The 20,466-nt window shown below is 36.3% G+C and overlaps 1 protein-coding gene across 1 annotated transcript; it reads left to right on the forward strand.

The window, feature by feature from the left end:
- The first annotated feature begins 639 nt into the window (after positions 1 to 639).
- Positions 640 to 17,647, forward strand: TMEM156 (transmembrane protein 156). The gene is made up of 6 exons (XM_058025327.1): positions 640 to 739; positions 5,115 to 5,396; positions 6,645 to 6,893; positions 8,955 to 9,062; positions 12,174 to 12,281; positions 17,550 to 17,647. The coding sequence occupies exons 1-6, from the start codon at positions 640 to 642 to the stop codon at positions 17,645 to 17,647; spliced, it is 945 nt and encodes a 314-aa protein (XP_057881310.1).
- The last annotated feature ends 2,819 nt before the right edge of the window (positions 17,648 to 20,466 follow it).

Below are 20,466 nucleotides of genomic sequence, written 5' to 3' on the forward strand. Positions count from 1 at the left end.
AATACAGCAGCAATTGATAATATGAACAACTCATCCTCAGTTCATTGTGCTTAGCATATCACTGATTGCCAGTAGAAAAACTTTAGATTGTAATGGTCAAATCAATAGTCTAATAAAGTCTGAAAGATTGTCTATTACATAACATTTTCTTCCACCTAGCCACATGCAAATGTATATAAATAAAACAATAAAATCCCCATAACTGACTCATGTGGTTCTGAATAATTTTTATGATGAGGGTCTGAGTCATTTTTTAAAAAATCTTCTTGGCCAAATGAGAACAAAATTCCTTCACAAAGATAACTGACTTACTGTTTAGCAGGTATATGGAAGTGGTTATTAAGGGGTTCTTAAAGCAAAAACTTCCACAAACATATAAAATAGTTGGGTTTTTTTCCTTATTGTCATTGTGGTACATGAATTTTATCTTGAGCATATTTGAATGAATCATCCTCATCTATGCCCATGTAAGAACAGAATGTGGTCTTTTGCAAGTTAATGCAGTGAGAAGTAAAAGGGAAAGTCATTATAAGAAAAGGAAATGAATAGGTGTTATTTTGCATAATGTCTGCACTAAGTTAAAAGCTAAACCAGGAAGGAAGTTGCCATCACTATGCTAGATGGGAGTGCCTTGGTGACATGTGCTTGCTTTTGAGAAAACCAGTAGTCTTCAGATTAGGACTAGGAATAATTATCGTGTTTATTTTGTGTTTACCTGAATTTTTCAAAATCCATGAAGGTGAGTGATCAGCTTTTAAAATAACCTTTTATTTATTCTGAAGTCTGCAACTGAAAAGTTGGCACATGCTTTCCTAAAAGCAATGGTTAGGATGCTGCACACATCTGGAAATTGCAAAGGATATAGACTCTATTTGTTAGATTTTTTACCAACAGAGCTAATTATATGTGGTAATTTGGAATGAGTTCATAATTTCTGTACACTGCAAAATTTTTGGTAATTATTTCCATGCATGTATTTTTATGGCCTTCATAATGAAGAAAGTAGTGAAAATGCTAATGTTCTTTTATAGCAGGTGCTTATGTCTTCAGAAACAACTTTTTAGAAGTTTTTATATTTAAATGCTGTAAAACTGTGTACAATTACTATCTGGCAATGAGATGCTGTCTGTGAAGGAGATATGCAGTGTGATCTGACAAGAAGTAGAGCAGAATGGATGAAACTGAGTAAAGCAAATCTTGTAGCATAAATGGCAAATTCTTCTTTGTGATCCTAGAGGCTGATACTGAATTTAGGATAAATGCAAACTATACATGTGTGCAAGTTACTTTTTTAAAACTGCATGAGTTAATTAAAATTGTTTTGTCACATCCATTCCTAAGAAGGCTTTTGACTAAATAACTATTATAATAAAAAGCATCCCTTTGACAAAGACTGTATTCTCAGGCATCATAACATAATTTCTTTACGAAGCATATAATTTAGTATCAAAATATCCAGATTCATTTACTTATATATTTCTTTCATTAACCATAAAGAGTAGACATATCAGTGATTAGAATATAATGTATCAATTTTTATAGTTTATAAATGAACAAGCTTGGTAAGCTGTCATAAGTTTTGAATATCATAACTTTTATAATTCAGTTTAAGATGTTGGAATAATTAATGTTTTACCTCCCTGAAGAGGTAAACAAAGTATTTGTTGCACAGATTATCCAAATAAACAATTACAGGACTATCACCAAAAGGAAACATTAATCTTAGTGTCAAACATCAAAGAATAATTATATTTTTCCATGATAATTTTTCTAGATTGCTCTTATTTTCCATGCTTTAGGCTGTAATAGTGCGATCACTGCAATTCTGTCTTAATCACAGCATGTCTAAAATAAGATTGTGAAGTATATGTGCGGAACAGAATCTTAGTCGGAGCAGCACAGATTTATATTTGGAAAATTAAAATTATTGCTGCATTTTGGATGTTTTAAAAACTAAATTACTATATAACAGACTGTGTAATGATGTCTGAATTACATTATAAAGTAAATATGTTGAAAAATTTATTCAAAATCTCTAAGGATTTTGGGTCTCTGGTTCATCAAAAACCTTCTGTTGAAAACTGTTTTTTTCAGATTTTGTGACAAACCTAAAATGTACAGAATTTTTTGTAAGTGTTTCAAATTGCTGGTTACACCATGAGACTTCAGCAGACAGAGTTGTTGGAAATCTTTGAGTTGTGAAATATAATCACTGGCTCTTCCTCTGTTAGTTCCTAAATGAATGGCAGAAAGCTCCTAATTACTGGATGTCTTATCCCAGGGGAAATTCCAGCATTTACTTTCATTATGGCGAGGGAATAAAAATGGAAATTTGTCATTAAACAACAATTTAGGGGGAAATCAATTTGCAAAAAAAAAAAAACAAACCAAAAAAAAGCCTTTAAATTTTTTTCAAAAGAATACAATTCAGCATCACCAGAAGTGAAATGTTTCCTTTCTGTTTGTAAAGCAATGCATTTGTCGGTTACAAGCCACTGAACCTTTAAATTGCACTGATTTAGAGTAGGAGGTTATCCTTTTGGGCTCTGATGCTTTCAATCCCAGTCCTATCCCTTGGGTCCTGCTACTTGATGGAGTGCATCTCCTCTAATCTATCAGTTGTGCATTCCCCAACTTGTACCATAGGTCTTTTATCTCTGCAGTATTATGTGGCAGCTCCAGCTTCCATAAGGAAGTGATAAAAAATGCAACTGTACTGTACACTGCAGCTCTCACTCAAAACAGAATACTGCAGAATGAAAGAGTCAAACCCATGCAAAGTGAAATATTTGCGATTTTCTTAATGGGAAGCAAGTTTTTTATAAATTTTGATCTTCCCTGTGAATACTTTTAATGGATTTGGATTTTATATGAAAAACCATCCTGTAAATAGAGGTTTTATAGAAGAATTTAACAATCACAGAACTTCTTAACATTAAGCATGTGATTGCAGGTCTTTGAATATAAATCAGTTCCCTAGAGTTACTTTGCATGGTTTCATCTGAGCAATCCTTTTTTACTATTCAGGCTGCCTGTGTTCAGATTTCACAAAATCCTTTCCAAGTTTCCTTTCACAAAACTTTTCAGGCTTCCAGAATGATGTTTGCATTTGGGAGGGTGCTTCCCAGTCCTGTAGCAAGGAGCAAGGAGTATGGTATGGCTCTCTGTCTGCCATGTAACCCACTTGGAAAGGGTAGTTCTGTTGCTGCCCTTCTTCAAGTGTTCGACAATCTATATCCCTCCTTAGAAAGGCCACAGTCCTGTGATGTGGGGAAAAAAGAAGTTTGTTTATACTAGATTGTCATTTGATCTGCTGTCTCAATAGAGACCTTTCAAGAGGATGGGAAGCATCCTCCCTAACTTAACAACATTCACACCTTTTCCGCTCAGATAATGTGCCTTTGACACACCTACAACAGATAACAGGCCTTTGACACACCTACAGTGAGGCTCACAGGCAGCTCTGGGATCTGTTCAGCCATTTGTGCAGTTCAAAATGGACTTTGCAGTGCTGAACATAGATGTCTGTCACAGTGCAGTCAGCAGCTTCCCAAGCCCATGTACAGATTTCTTGGTGAAAAGGATATGTTAGGGAATTATGGTTAGTTGCCCTTGAAAGCTGTAGCAGTGGTTTTAGACTGGTTGCCCAGATGCCATGGCTTGCCATGAGAGCGGAGTAAGCATTCCATTTTTGCTCCTGGTTCATCTCCACAGACAAGTTCTACCCAAAATGCCTCTTTCAGGTGGAAGAATTTAATCTCAGAAGCCTGCTCCATGACCTGTTGTGTGGGTCAGATTGTAAGCATTTCAAGAAAAATTCTGTGTCTTGCCTCAGGGAAAGATCAAACCCTAAATTTTGTCTGTTATTCTTCCTTTTTATATCAAAATGAACTTTTTTATACCTGTGTGTTTTACATTTCAATTTATTATGTTTTTAAGGAGTTCATGACTCTCTGATGTAGTGTTAGTAAAGGGAAGATAATTGACTTTGACATTGGAGTTTGGATTTTATTTCTGTATCCTATCTGGAATCTCACTGAATCATTTCTGAGGTCAACCTGCTGCTCTGTGAGCACAGGTGGCCGAGTGCAGCTGAGCACTGAAGCAACTAAAGGATATATTTTTTTGCTCTCTATTCATAAGGATTTATGATCACATTGCTCCAGTTGCTCATAATGGGAGTTAGATACAAAATTTTCCCTTTATAGAGGTGCAAGGGTACTACTAGAATGGGAAACATAAAGCTGTAGGTCAGTGCAGCATCAGCTCTGGGAAGTGGTTATTCATAAAGACATATTTCATGTTGGGGTCACACAAATTTTTTTATTCTTGAGGTTTTTTATCTGAAAACATACTTCAAAGTTACTGAAAAAGTAGTTCAAAGTTAACCCAAGTAAAAATTTGCATGATAAAGCTCTACTGTAATGTGGAAGACAAATCACACTCATTTATAATTATGTGTTTTTGCTGGTTGCCAGAACTGCATTAATGTACTCTAGCTATGGTACCTTGATATTGAAATTTGACTACGAATACCAAACCCAAAGGTCATAATTAAAGTCCCTGTTTGCTGACTGAATATAAGAGAATGTGAAGGGTGTGGCTGGAAGATTCACAGCATTGCTGTGTATTTTCACTCTGCGGTTTCAATGTCACTTGGAAAGAAAGCTTTCATACTGATTATAGCTACTTTACAACATAAGTACATTGGAGTGTTGCAACTGCACTGTTCCAGGGCTGAGTTCCCTCTACAAACAAGTTTTCCATTCTTTTGAAGAAGCATAAATGTGCTTTCTCTTCTTTTGAAGAAATTGGAGCAGCTTTGAAACAGGAATGTGACTAGATACCATCAGAAATTCCAGCTACTATTACAAGAGTTTTAACACAATTAAGCAAATAAAATCCAGCATCTAGGTTGTGAGAAGACTCTGTGCTTGCTTTCTCTTACATATGATGCATTTAACATCTTGTCATAACCCTCAAAAAAAAAAAAAAAAAAAAAAAAGTGCATTTCATCATAAGATGGTTGGAATATGCACTACATGATGCTTCTAAGCACATGTCCATGTGTCCTATATGACTGTCTGACTAATGTAGCACTCTTTCTTTTACAGCCAACACTGTAATGGTGTCCTGCATGGATACCTGTTCATCAAGTAACATCACTTTTCCGCTTTGTACTTTTAACAATTCTTACAAAACATCAGTGCAACAAAGAAGAGAAACCCAGACTATTTTGCTGAAGGTCATTATAAATAATACCGATTTCCAAAATATTCCATGTATTTGCCAGTCGTCCTGGAGGGAACGACAGTCCCATCCTAAACAGAGAGAGTGTGAATCCAAGAGGGATGTGAATGTTGATCATCAAGGATCAGAGTCAGTAGATAAAAAAAGTAAGTAGGATAAGAGAAATACTTAATTTTGAAGTAGCTAATTACAAAATAAAAGACAAGTTTTTATTTGGTACTTAGAAAAAAAATTATATATTTCTGGTTCTCTGTGGTCTTTGCACGTCTGTGAACAATGGCGGTTTTTAGCTTTTTTTGCATGGCTAGAAAATGCAGATTTTGTGCCAGATTCTCAGTGGCATTAATTCCTGGCTGTCAGTGAAACATGTTGGTAGCAAGTACTTTCTAAAGTACTTAATTTATTTATAAGGAGTTGTACTTTCTGACAGTTTTTCAAGCTGAATTTACTTTTAAATGTCATTATGGAACTCTACCTGTAGATTGCCTGCATTATAAAGATAGGCTGTATCTGAAGAACTAATTCAGTAGGTAACTATTCCAATGGCAACTATAGAAGAAATAACCATTTTTGTGTTTGTAGTCTACATTATCCTCAACTGTGTAGCATCAGAAATGGCCTTACATGTTTTATAGAAAGCAGCACTGACTAAGGAATGGCACTGCAATACAGAGGAGAGATAGCAACCCACATCTTTTCAGAGCAGTAGCAGCCCGTTCTTTCTTTGCAAATATCTAGAAATCTTTGGGGAAGAGGATACCTCTTTCTAACATCGTCAGCAACAGAGGCAATAGGCCAAGTCCTGAATATAAGAAATTCAGTTATTTTCAACCATATATTTTCCTTATTACAAAACAGCTCTCTTAACAAGTATGAAAAATAAAAGCTTATATATGGACAACCTCTGTTCTCAGTTATACCTGTACAACTAAGACTTTTGACAATGTCTCATCTGTTTATTGTAAACACAGCGCAAGTCTCACATATTGTGCGGTTTGAAGGGAAGCAAGGACCTCCTGCAACTGATAGCAGACAGACAGTGTGTGCACTTCAAATCTCTATCATCATGTGGCTTCTGCCTGGGTTCTATCCTTCTCATAGTCTGATTTTTGCCTGTTGCCTTTGACAACTGACAAAAACAACAATAACAAAAAAGTGATAGTAAAGCAAAAAAGAGTTATACTTTGTAGGGAAAATGTATAAGATAACCAATGTTCTTTAGATCTATTCAGAGTAACTTTACACAGTATATATTTATCCATATTTTTCATAGTCAGTATGTAGAAACCTTTATGTTTTTGCAAATGAGACAGAGAATTCACTGTACTTTTTCAGAGTTGTCTCTTGATTTACCACTTGTATAACAGTTTTGTTTTAATTTTTATTTCCAAAACCAAAAGGCTCGCTTGAAGTGAAAACAGAAAATGTTACTTATTTTTATAAATATTTTAATTTCACTACGGTTTCCAAGAAAGAAGTGGAGCATAATACAAACTACCTGATGGAAATCCACATCAACAATTCTATGGTCAGAGGACAAAATGCAGCCAACAAACAACTAAATCATTCTTGTCTCTTGGCAATGATGGAAGACCAAAATGCCTGTGTAAATATTTCACTGCAACTGAAGTCTTACATAGAATGTAAGTTACAAAAGAGATTCAGAATGGAAATCAAACTAGAAACAATATAATCTTGCAAAAAATCTCAAGTAGGTAGTAGTCTGCTTCCAGCAACCATTTGAAAATATTTAAATATTTTACAAGAAGAGAATACAATTTTGAACACCCCTTATTAAAAAGCAAACCATAGTAGACAACTGATGATTTTCATAATGATTTAAAGCAGGGTTAGATGTGCCCTTTTTTTCCTAGAAGAAATACAGCAAAGATCTGTACACTGTTTCTTGCTTAGCAGCAACAGATGCACACATTGCATGTGATAAAACCTGGAAATATAATTTTTCCTTTCCTGATAATGGCATAACCCTGTTGTCTTGGAGGTAAATTTAAAAATCCCTGTTAACTATGGTCATAAGAGAATCAGGAGATAAGTTTGACCATTCTAATGTTTTACTGCAGTAGCCTACTATATAGCCTCACTGCAGTATGCTTAAAAGATAATTCTTCAGCTGAACTAAGTTTAGTTCCCCCAGAGGACAACCTCAGCTTTTTATATTTCTCTTTGTGCTGCAAAAGGGTTTTGTTTGATTTCCTGACCATGGTTAGGGCTTCTGTTCTGCCTATCTACAACACTTGTAATTTGGAAATTGCGGAATTATTGCATTCACTTGGTTTTGCATGGAAAATTTATTTTATGCTGTACCTTTGCTGGAAAAAATATGGTTTTTAGAGTTGGATTAATATATGTTAAATAAGTCCAGGGAAAATTCTAGAGAAGAAAATGCAGTTTAGGATTGTTTTGGATTTTTTTTAATAGGTGTGTCTAGCCATGAGAGGAGCATAATTTGTAACTTGCCCTGCTAACTTGTGTCAATACTATGAACTAACCACCCTTTGTTAATACTGATTTACCTGGGTAGCAGTAATCTCATATTAGCAATGAAAATTAACAATATGTCTTTTTTTCTCTTTACTTCAAAACAGCTAAAGAGGTGCTCAGGGCTTTTACTAAGCAAGGCTGATAATCAAGTCATTACAAGCCACTACAAGATGAGGTAGACTGCTCTATTTAAAAGGAGCCTAGATTACTGTAATAAAAGATATTTTTAGTTCTAAATTAGGAGGAATGAGCCACGGGGTCATTGGCATTTGCTTCATGGAGAAGATACCAGGGAAGTTGAAATCTAATTATGCTGTTCTAAGTCAGGGAAAGGGAAACAGTAGTTTGGCTACAGTCTGTAATTTGGTTTTTTATGGGTTATAGTAACACAGCTGGTTTTTAAAACAGTTATTTGACAGTGCTGAGGTATGCATTAACATGCAGCTGCCAAAGACAGTTGAAAGGCCATTCAACCAACCACAGGGGAAAGTTCTCCACATAATTTCTTTGTTGTGTACAGTCCTGACTTGTACTAGTTATTGAACTAAATCCCTGTGGAATGTGGGTGCATTTCTGCAGCAGTTGCTGTCCAAAAGAGCAGCCTACCTCCTTTATCCAGTCCCATGTGATTCTTTCTCAAGGCAACTTTAAAGGAATTCCCCAGAGGGCTCCTGTTGGTGACATTTCTTCACTTTTTTATAAGAAAAATACGTAGAATCTTGCCTTCTGTCATATATGAAGATAGACCAGGAGGTTAAGAATGCCAGTACAGGCCAATGTTGGACAATGGACCACTCCCTTCCTTGCTTTATGCAGACAGAGGGGACACATGTTACCCTTGTTCTACTTTAAATATAAATGTTCATCTTTGAAACATTTTCATTGGCTGAGTTGAAAAGTTACTCAGTCATCGGTATCTATTTCAGCCATGGAAAGATATATAGATATAGAAATAGATAGAGATATAGATATAAAAATACAGGCAAAAATTAAGCTAAATTCTAGACGACAGGAAACCTAACATCAAAAACCAGAGAAGGCTGAAAGAAAAAGGCATAATCTCTTCTCTTTTTTTGATTTTGTTTTGTTTTTATCTGTGGGGATAGGCACAATTCATAAACCTACCAAGATGGAATGTTCTGCTTTTCTCTGCTGCCAGTGATTTGCTGCTCAATTTTCTCTCTTGTACATTTTATGGACAGATCCAATGTGTATGACGAAGATCACTTGGCTCACTATGATTGCAGTAGTTTTTGTATTTACTGTTTCAATTGTTATCTACAAAATAGTCCAAGAAAAGAAACGGAACTGTAAGTAACAAAAAGTTAATCTGCATCAATCTAAATTTCTATGCAAGTAAGAATATATTAATTTATAATAATAAAACTGTTGACTATTGCTGTAGCTCAGACTGATATTTTGATTGTCAAATGGTAAAAGCTTCTTAGAGACTGACTAAAGTACTTAGATGATTGATAGTATTACCTCTCACCTCTTTGGTGGATGCAAAAACTGTAGATGCAAATCCAAGCTTGTTGATGGCAAATTAAATGTAGGGATTTTGATAGATGATTGATGGCTTAGTGATATGAACTTCTGGTTTCACACTATTTTAATAGATAAAACAATTACTGTTAAACTTTGTGGAAAGTTTTAAGCAGAAATCCCAATGACCAGTATAAGTGAATTGAAATACCCTTTCCTTCCTGAAGATAATTTATTTAGGTCACAGTCAGGAAAAATTACAGGATAGATATGAGGAGATATACACTTATCTGTCTGTCCTAAAAACTGGCTATTCAAATTCATTGGTGGTGTAATCCCATGCAGGGCAACCAAGGTGCACCTTCTTAAGCCAAGAGGTGAATTAAGCCCAGATAACATTTCATCTCTTTGCTATTACTTCAGCAAAGAACACATTTCTGTGATTTATGAAACATCACTAATGACTATTCAAAGTGATTGGAACTTTGCTATGAGAGAACTTGCCATTAGTTCAGAGATTGAAACAATTGTTTCTAGAATATTCTTTCAGCCATGATAGGCTCTTCTCTTGGGATACAGGTAGAAATCAGATTTACAGTATTTTCTCTAGCAATATACAATGAATAAAACAAGAATAAAATTGTAGAGGTACCCTGAGCTTGAGATCTTTGAGCAATTAAGATAAAGTCCTCGGCACAAAAACAGTGCTGAAAATTGACCTCTTGTCAGCTGCTGGTCCTTGTTTCTCTTCCCAAGTCAGAGGTAAGTGGCACCAGGAGCACATTGCCTTTCATCACTGTGGAAAGAATATTACTTAAGCTGTTACCTGAGGGAATAACTCTCAGGTGCTTTTCACAGCAGTTTGCAGAGACGTTCTGCTTGTGTCAGCCCTGAGTGGGCAGAATGCCTCCAGACTAGCAGCATTTGGTTGCTATTGCCAGGCAGGTGTGCATTCCCCTGTAGTTCAGAGCTGCTGAAAGGAGGCCCTGGTCACAGGGGTAGTAAACCAAATAATAATCCTTATCCATTCCCCTGGTCATCCTTACTGTATGCACAGGTAATTTTGTAATGAAGGAGCAACAGAAGTCTAGCTTTACTCATAACTGAACAGAAGGAAGAGTAGTGCCCACACACAAAATGTTTCTGTGATTTTTGTGCTTTAATGACTGAGCAAAATAATTGCTTGAGATGTCAAGTTTGTACCCTCCCAACCTCGATGAAAGGAGCTCCTTACCAGATGATGTTGCTTAAAATACATGATATTTTACTTATTGCTAGAAGCAATTTCTGAGACAGATTTCATGTATATAAAACCCACAAAATGTAAATTATGACTTTATAAGTGGGCTATTAAGTCCTCTAATTTAAAGGACTTTTATTTGTAATTTGAAAACCACTTATAAATGTCATGTCTCTGATTTTCTCTGCTTTGAGTCATAACGTTCTATTTTGTTCTATTAATGTAGAACTGTAAGTAGTGATGATTAATGATTTAGTAGCTTTATTCTTAAACTACACTTTTTTATTAAATTCAAGTTTTCAGAATCATTGTGAACACAAACAGGGAGGAAGAGATGCCCTTTTGAGGCTTCTAATAACTTACTAGCTTCAGGGATACATTTTATGCTAATTGAGGAAAAGTGGGTTTATGAGTTAAATTTATAATATATAACATTATAAACAACATCATTATGTTACTGATAAAAAGACAAGTGCACAAAAAATAAAACTTAAGGTTTATGTGCATATATTAAGATGCCACCTTTCATTGCATATGAATGGTGGCATCCATACACTATTTTTTTTCCAGTGGCACTCAAATAATAGAGCAGAACTATTAGCTATGTTTCTAAAACAGCTGTTATGAGTTTTTCCAGCCATAGTTCAGTTGGTATTTTTTCTCTTCATTTCTGAGCACCACTGAAAGCTGTTAAGAAATGTGGAATTACTCATTTCCTCTTGAGACCTTGCAAGATATTCTGCTAGGTAGACTCTGAGACTCTCTGAATCATTAAGCTATTTTGATAAGTGCATAAAATAAAATATCCAAATAAACTTGGTGAAGGTTACAACTGACCCATTACAAAGGCCTTAAACTGGAAATTAATGGTTTTGCCTTTTCCTTTCCACTCTTATCTCACGACCACTTCCAGAGCTTTAACTGTTACAGTGTCTGCTTGGGGCTTTAGTGCTTTAGATCTCCACTGGCTAGTCATAAAAAAATTCATGACCTAAATAATTTTAACTTAATGAATTTCTTAGTGTTCTCAAAGGAAAAAGATAAAAATAAATTCTGTTACATAGAATTGGAGTGAGCCTGTCACCAGAAGCTGGCTGAGCCCTGGACTGCCGTTGCTCCTGAACAGGACTAACCACAACAGCTGCACCATGTCTGCAATAAGCCCACTGAGAGCCCAGCATTTAGAGAGCAGCAGAAGGATGGAAGGACTGAGAGTTTATGAACTGGGTGCTGAGGAACAGCCAGAGGTGCCAAATCCAGCTCTAGCTTTGTCAGGGGTGTGGAGCTTGCTCTCAGACTGTGCTATCTGAGATGAACACCCCACACTAGCAAGGAATATGTCAGCCTCCTAGGTTGCCCATGCAGTCCATCCTTGCTACTCCACTGTCAGCAGTGACAGTCCAAACCTGTACTGAAATATGTACTTTTCTTGATATCCTTCCAAAATTTGTTCAAGGTTCGCAGTTTAGAAAAAGGCAAGGAATAATTTGAAAGGGACAAATCTGAATGAAATTTCTACAAAATTTCATTCAGAAAAATACAAATCACCTGGCTCTTGGTTTTCCTCATCACCTTATTCCAACACCTTCCTGATTTTTTAAACACTTTCCAAGGTATTCAACAGTTTAATAATAAGGGATTTACAAGCTTTCCTTCTAATCAGGGCTGATGCTAACATAAGACATTTTGTTTAAAGCAGATTATAAACAAAGAGTAGCAACATCTGTTTCTACTGTTCTAAGAAGAAAGAGTTCCATACATGCAAGAAGAACTGTATCTGCTACTAAAATTCATCCTTTTTCTGGTAAGTATATAAAAGTAAAACAAAATTTAACAAATCTTGAGGCATGAGGAGATCAAGAAAGACCTTTTAAGACTTTCCTGTCAAGAAATGATTCAAGTTTGTTTCAGAGTTACCTTGGTCATACACAAATTTGATCTGCTTATGTTAAGGAAACATTTTTTGGTTTAAAGAAATAAATCTGACAACAAAACTATAAGAAGACTTATATATATAATGTGAGAATGCTTCTCCCAGTCTTTCCAGTGTGTTGCATTAATGACTTTGAACTTTTTAATTTTTGGTCATATTGTGTGCCAGTTTTGAGGTTTGTCACCTGAGTGCTTTGTGTGTGTATGAAAAATATACAGAGATGTACATATGTGTTTGTATCTTCTATGTGTTTGTGACTCTTGATAAAATTTGCTATCAAAGCATGGAATGAATGGCTGCAGCAGGACTCAATAAATGGTTCTGCTGGCACTTCATAGCCTATTTCTAGGGTCAAATTCCCACAAAATAAAATTTTTGAGTTTCAGATAGGTAAAAAATTGTGGTCTTTGGAGAGGGTAGTATGCTTACCACAGATAAATTAAATGACATGGCTAAACACAAAGTTTGGATTCTAGAAAACTGGATTTGGCATCAAATATCTGTGTGACTGCCAATTACCAGGTGTTTCCGTGAGTGTCACTGACATTGCTCAAAGACTGAAATGTTTTAATAAATTTCATGGATTCTGGTTTTGTGAAGGGAGCTATATCTTTAAAAAGATTATCATGAACATATAGAATAATAGCTCTGAATGGCAAACTAATGGCAAACTGTATTTCCCTTCAAAACAAGAAAAATACAAAGCCAGCAAATTACAAAAGTGGTTTTAAATATTACTTAAGCCTAAGTACTTTCCTTTTTGTTTTGTTAGTTCTTTGAGAGTAAGAGGAGACTCACTAATTTATGTCTACAACTCAGCATTTCATGGCATTTCAATTTTACCTAGAAAAGAGTGAATAGCTTCTTGTCTGTCTGAACTCCCCTGTGAGTACAATTTATGCTTCTTGCTCTTAAAGCACTGGCTACCTCTGAGATATATTTATGAGCTCATTCTTTTCATTCTGCATGGAAGGAATTACTTTTCTGACATCTGTTGTCTTGAGTAGCTTCACTAATATCATGCCTGTTTAAACACATGTTCAGAATGGCATTTTTAATGCCATTTAATGTTGTATATCCAAGGCATTTTTGATGATGAGGTCTTATGGAAATTCAAATCTGATTTTACTAGATTTTACTGAAGAGAATAAGAATCCCTTATTGGTCTGTCATTCTAATTTTTAAGTGCCTTCTACTACAATCAATCCATGAAACCCAGAAAGATGCTTAGTTGCATGAACTGCTATAATGGGGTTTATTTTAAAATAAAATTCCTTCGTTCCACACACCATAATTTCAGTCAATCCAATCAATTTCATGGTTTATACCAATATAATTTAAAATATGATCAAATACATATGAAGAGTTTATTCTTTCCATAGTTGCTAAGCTTAGGATTTGTTACCATGATAATGGATTATAAATAGCTACCAATGACTTTGTTGACAGCCCTTGACAATATTTTCCTTACAATTAGAGCATAGCTTGCAATCTTGAAAGAAACCATTGAGATCCACTGAAGACAATGAAATCACCCTGGAAACACAGTAATGAGTACTTGAGAGGATGTGACAGTACATCTTATAGATGAAAAGATGGAAAAGTACTCCTGAAAGGTTATTTGAAGTAAAGAAATTACAAGGGAAGAAAAAGAGGGAAGCCTATACTTCGAGAATGGGAGTGAATTCTTAGGAGGCTTAGTAAATGACTGGCTTAATGTCACTGTAGTCCTACAAAAAAGTAATATACAGCATGGATGTTAGTTCTGTAAAACTGTTAGTGGCTTTATATCCATGAATCATTGTCATTAAGTCCAGTGACTAGAGGAAAGGGGGGAAAATGTACAGAATGTTCTCTGGGGAAGGATTAAATTTACAACCTTCCAAATTCACAGTACTGCAAAGGATTAAGCACATATAGTGAGGAGAGGGGAGCTTAATAGCATTCTGTCATAAATATTAACTAAATGTTGTCTGGGCTGTAAAGCTAAAAAAGAATGCACTAGAACATGGGTTATGCAAACATTTTCTAGACTTCAGAGCTGGCCCTGCCATTGCATTTATGTATAGTAACTGTCCCTTGAACGGTATGAACTGACAAAAAAGAGTTTCCCTTAAATGCATCCACAAGACAAGTGAAAGAAGACAGGATACCTTTTTTTTTTAATGCAAGAAGTATTCTTTAAGTGGCTGATCTGTATTTCCAGACACAGAGGATTTTCATCAAATAGAACTTGATAGTAATAACACATGGAAAAGGATCCATTGAAGCCACTTCCTTGCTTTGCATTTACTACAGAGAATCTTAGTGAGATTCCCACTCGAGAATTTTATTGCAAGAATTTCTTTGAAGAGCTTTCATAAATTCAAGAAGCAGTAGAAGAGGTTTTAGAAAAGCTTAATAAATTAATAATGGCAATTAGAAGGAGTAGAATGTATTCCCCACAGAGTTTTAAAAGAACTCAGATAGAAACTGCTGAATTGTCATTTGCAGCTTGCTGCTTAAATCGGTCTCCAATGCAGATAAAAGGAAGAAAGTTATACTTACCCTGTTGTTATTCCTCTTCCTTAGCCCATTTTCCCTAAACCACTTGGGTACCTCTTTGGTACCTCTTCCAGTCTAGTAACTGACTAAGTGTAGTTATTCTCATGTAGCTGTATCCTAAAAAAAAGTTAATCCTGGGCACATGGCACAAAATTACTTGTTGGGAGCAGGCCAGTGTGCATGAACTGTATGCTACACCATTCAAAATAAAAAAATAGGCAAGAATAAGTTGCAGAGGAATGAGGTTGCATAAATCAGGGCATTTAATAACTAGGCTGAATCTGCCTAGTAGGGTCTGGAAGATTCACTAACATAATTAGTTGGGTTATACTTTAGTGGGAATTTATATTACTGGAATCTTATCACCATAAACTCCCATTCAGACTTTATTTTCCTAGAGTAAGAACAACATTCCTTGTTTATTTTGATTGTATTTCAAATGTGGCATAAGATGTGTTAGAAAAAAAAGGCTTGTTCTCATTCCTGTACTAGAACTGGACAATGCAGACAAGGAATCATATTGTTAAAATCATCATGTTATTGCTCTACAGTCTGTGTGGGCAGCCTTAGTTCAAGCATAATATCTTGTTCTACATTGCTCAAACAATATATTCATTTTTAGTGATGCTCCATTGGCTCATGAGTCACAGTTTGGTTCCTTACATTGTAGGATACAAATACAAGATTTCTTGACTCAATTGTCTGGCTCACAGTAATGCAAAGTTAATTCTGATGAATGGTGGTTTCATAACTCTTCCTGAAAGAAGAGCATTGCAGGGTCACAGTGACAACCAGGATTCAGAGAATAAAACCTCAGGCTTCCTGGCCTGCAGTTGTTTCCTGGACTGTTTAGGGTTTGTGACATCCATACTATTTGATACAAGTGGGCTTGACAGCTATAATTTCCACAGAAGAAACAGCAAGACAAATTCCCTCTCATTTGAATTCCTGTATTGTTTTCTGTGCTATCCTATTAAAATAATAGTTCCTTTCCCACAAGATTAGAGGAAATAGGGGAAATTCTGCCATATCTCTGATGTGTTGCTCTAGCTTCAGGTTAGTTGACATGTAGGAAACAGAAGCAAATGCTGGCTCAGCAGTGTCAGGGCTGGCATCCCAGCGAGTTCAGTCTTACTCCTCCTTGTATTCTGCAATACATTTTCTTTTTAGCAAAGAGAACAGGCAAGACACATCTTCTACAGCAGCAAATAGATGCCAAGACAAGAAAGAGAAATTTGTTTAATCTTAGCTAACTGAAACATCACCTATTTGGTGGTCCCTCTCAGTTCCTGACATAGCTGAATAATTATCTTTCCCCCTTCAATTTACATGAATTATATTGGCAAAAGCAAAGCTTCTCATAGTATTCAATATTTAACATAGACTTACATGTTTCTGAAATGCAACATAACCAAGAAAACTGTGAAGCTTCATTAAGACTTTGGAGCTTTTAAATTTTTTTTTCAGATAAAAAGGAGGATAAAATCTATAGGATGCAGGTAACTTTTTATAGCCCCTGTATGCTTTCCATAGAGCCCTGATGCACAAAGGACCTTTTCTCTGCTCAGTTTGCATGCATGCAGAACACTCTTACACACAGGCACTGAAGGGGATATCAGCCTATATTCCCATTCTCTCCAGATTCATCTCATTCATCTTGATGGTCAAACAAGATGCACTGTTATTTTTTTAAAAACTTTTTAATTTTTTTTACTTTTAATTTCATATTCAGCTGCTTGAGTGCCAAGATCCAAACTGTATTTTTAAATTGCATTTGTAAAAAGAAAAGCCCAAATGATGTAGTCAGTAGAGAATGAACATAGCTAGATATAAGTGGCACAGTTTATCCTCTTGTTGTTAGCTCAGTGGAAACCCATTTGTAGGTTTATGGAAGTAATGGATAGACAGGGACAGGATGGACCTGGAGTCAAAATATTATTTGTGTTCTACAGCAGTTCTTTGAAAAATGCATTGGATAAACAACTCCGCGTGCATTTGCCTGACAGTGTTATCTCCGCATTTCCTCATCAGTATTCCACTGAGATACTGTATCAGGATCTGTGTGCTAAAGGCATCACCTCACCCTTCCTGCTTCTGAGGTGTATGCTGTCACCTTTGTTGGCAACTGGGTGATACGGGTAGCTCTCCCTGTGTGTGTGACAAATGAGCTGAGGCCACACCACGTGTGCCTGTGGCAATCTGTGCTGCCCTTATGTGAAAATGAGTCAGGAATTTCACACTCTAAATTTCCATTGTTTCTGCTTAACTGGCCAAATTTAGAAGTTTGTATTTTGGGGGGCACTTACATAACCTCAAATTTGCATGCTTTTGGATTTTCACTACAATTTATTCACAAATTTATTTGCCTACTTTCAAGCTGCTTCCCAGATCAGTGTAGAATCAGGACATAGTAGTCCTACTAGCATTAAAAGGAAGTTAAATACCAAACATGGTTTGTACTTTCAGTACTGTCCCTCTCTGCCTTGTGTTCAGATAGGTCTCAATTATTTTTCAAACTTGCATATGCAAGTCCAACACTCCGTAGATATATTTGCTGTTAATAATATAGATAAAAATTATTTTAACTTTCAATAGTGAATACCAGCAAACAACAGGCCCCACTTCCTGCACAGACCACAAACAGACTGTCTGTAATTCCTGAACAAGAGCATTGTCACGTGGAACACCTGTAGAAGGTAAGTAAACATCTTACAACCCTGATTATTCTGGTTTGCCTCATATATTTAGAATTAATAGTGTGGATATCTGAGGAAAATAATTATTACTTCTTCTAGCCAAGTGAATAAGATAAAAAACTGGATAATGTGTTTTGTGAGAGCTAGGCATGAAAAGAGAATCAGTTTTACTTCTGCTACCAAAAGTGATCTATAATCATATGTGTTAGCCTAATAAACCCTGTGTACCCCTGCAGACCTTGGTGCAAATTCTGACACTTTCTGGTGCAAAATATTGTGTCCTAAACTTTAGTACTGTGCTGACATTTGTTTTTACAAGGCGGAGGAAAATAGCAATTAGCAAATGATCTCTGAAGAAAATTCCATATTTGAAACAAATAGCCTCCTTATAAAATTCCTCAAGCAAAAGAAATTGATCACTCTGTTGTTCTTACACCAGTCAGAAGGAATGATGAGAAGCTGGTTTCTGTTCAGAACCAAGACTAATCTCCCAGTCCTAACTTTCTGCAGCCACTGTGCTGCAGCAATTGTTTCGGGAATTCCAGATGCAAGGAACCAAATCTTCATAGAAATGTGCTGTAAGAGACAGCTCTTCCTGAAAATGCTTGTAATGACTAGAAAAAACAGATGCTACTTGAATAAGTAATACAGACTAATAGTGCATAGACCAGGTGATGGCTACTTGCACACGTGATATTATTGTGTATGGTGATTTTTTTACATTAAAGGCTTAAGGAGTTCCTTCTTTTATATTTCTATTTAAATTGGATTGAGTTTTATTGGAAACTCAATATAATGTCATGCTATCTTTTTATGGTGTTAAAAAAATTTATGTACTGAAGAACAGTTTGATTTTTGTGCTTCATGTGGAACGATGAAGATGAAATTGCACATTGAGAACAGAACTAAATGAAAAATTTTGAACAGCTTTGCTGACAGAAAATGAGGTAATTCCATAGTAAATTAATAACTGAGCTAGAGAATTTTTTGTTGTTTGAATGAGACTTGCTGGGTTATAGGATAGTGTATTATAGTTATTAAAAATACTGGTCTCTGTTTAAGTGATTGTCATCCATAGATCTTGTGAAGACTTACAAAGATAAGAAGTTGTTACTGTTACTATATTTAAAATGAGGCTATCAGGAGACACAGAGATGACACGACTTGGGAACTCTGTGACATAGCTGAGAGCAGTTCCCAGATCATCTGAGTTCAGCTGTTTGCCATTTCCACTCAGTTTCTGACTGAGCAGGTGCTTTCCAGCCCCCATTAGCCTTTCTGTAGGGCAGCTTCTTCCTTTTCTGCAGGGATTGCTCCCAGACATTTCAGTACTACACCATTTATTCTTCTGGTCTCTGTATACTCTCTCTCATATCCACATCTCCCAGGTACCTGCCCAACTTAATTGTTTTTTTTACTCTTGGCTCAAAATAGGACATTTCTAAGGTTGAAATGGGATGTGCTATTAAGCAGCTGCTCACCTGCCTTCACTTTTACAGTATTATGGCTGATCATTAGCATGCTTTGTTAATTCTGTTCTTCCAGGATGTTGCATTCACCTAAAACTCATCTTTTAGAAGCAGAGGGAAAAAGTCATGGCTCATTCCCGTCCGAATTTAACATTTGTGTTGCTAGAGGTGGGAGTTACTGTTGGGGTGACCTTTTGCTTTTATTACCTTAACTGTTAGGAACTAAAGGATAGAAAGAAGGGGTGGAACAGCTTTTCAGATTTTTGGTTCCTCTGTGAGACAATATATGAGATCCAGGACACTTTGGGTTTAATTATTCCCTTTCCTTAATCTCTGTGTGAATAGCTGAAAGAAAAAGGCTAGGTATCTTGAGAAAGCCCCAAAGCCTTGTTCAGTACTGTGCAGAAGCAGGCTTGCTTTTCCAGATAGTCTTCCTCTCAGAGGGACAGCTGGCAGTGAGGTGAAATTCAGATGTGACATGTGGGAATAATGCTGACTACATTGTAAATTGTAATGTTACATGTCATTGTGTGGAAATATTATTAAATAATCCAGCTGCAGAAACTTAGATCTAGATCTTGCCTTTCATCATGTTTTGTTTTGTAAACATTTCTTAAAGGAATACTCTCTCAGAGCTAAATACTCTGTGAAAATAATAAAAAGCACTTTTTGCTTTAGTTTTGCTTTGCTTCCTGCAAAAACCCCCTTCTTCTCACTTCATCTGATAAGGTCAGATCCACGTCATTACTGCTTGTGTCTGTGGGTGCCTCAGTTCCAGGAAAGCTTGCTAGCTATGAGTGCTTGTGGTAACTGAGGCTGGGGAAGGAAACTGTGATCTGCTTTCTGCATGAGTGCTGGGTTTGTCTCTGTGAAGTCTCTAGAATGTGAAGTCTCTAGAATGCTGCTAAAGACTCGTTCACTCAACGAGGAGAAGCTGTGTTACAAGTACTGCACATGGAAGCTAAGTACTGAGGCTGGAAAAATGCAAAAATAATCAAATTCCCAGAATTGCCAAAGACAGTTCTAAACTACATTAGCTTGATGAAGCGTGGGCTTTTCTCTGAAGTAGGAGGTGGGCTGGAGATGAGAAGTGTGTACCAGGGAGCTTCTTGATCAAACCCACTGTCTTTGTACCACTGGCAGCTGCTCCCCTGAGGAGTGTGCATTTCAGATCACTGACAGAAGAGCCTCAAATAAGGAGGGGTTCTAGGCAGAGCTGGAAGCCTGAGAGAGCTTCACTAGGGATACTGCTACCATCTGCCCTTCCCTGCTTCAAACCTGGCTTCTGGCTGGTTGATAAGAGTTACTTCAATGCCTGCCCTGAATCAGACAGGCAAGATGAGTTCT

Source organism: Melospiza georgiana, chromosome 5, assembly GCF_028018845.1.
Source record: "Melospiza georgiana isolate bMelGeo1 chromosome 5, bMelGeo1.pri, whole genome shotgun sequence".
Taxonomy (NCBI): domain Eukaryota; kingdom Metazoa; phylum Chordata; class Aves; order Passeriformes; family Passerellidae; genus Melospiza; species Melospiza georgiana.

Excerpts from the sequence above, each read along its gene's own strand:
- TMEM156 (XM_058025327.1), top strand. The coding sequence starts at position 640 with ATGTGCTTGCTTTTGAGAAAACCAGTAGTCTTCAGATTAGGACTAGGA. Across the intron at positions 5,397-6,644 it reads AGAGTCAGTAGATAAAAAAA|CAAAAGGCTCGCTTGAAGTG; the intron begins GTAAGTAGGATA and ends TATTTCCAAAAC. Across the intron at positions 9,063-12,173 it reads CCAAGAAAAGAAACGGAACT|CAGATTATAAACAAAGAGTA; the intron begins GTAAGTAACAAA and ends TTTTGTTTAAAG.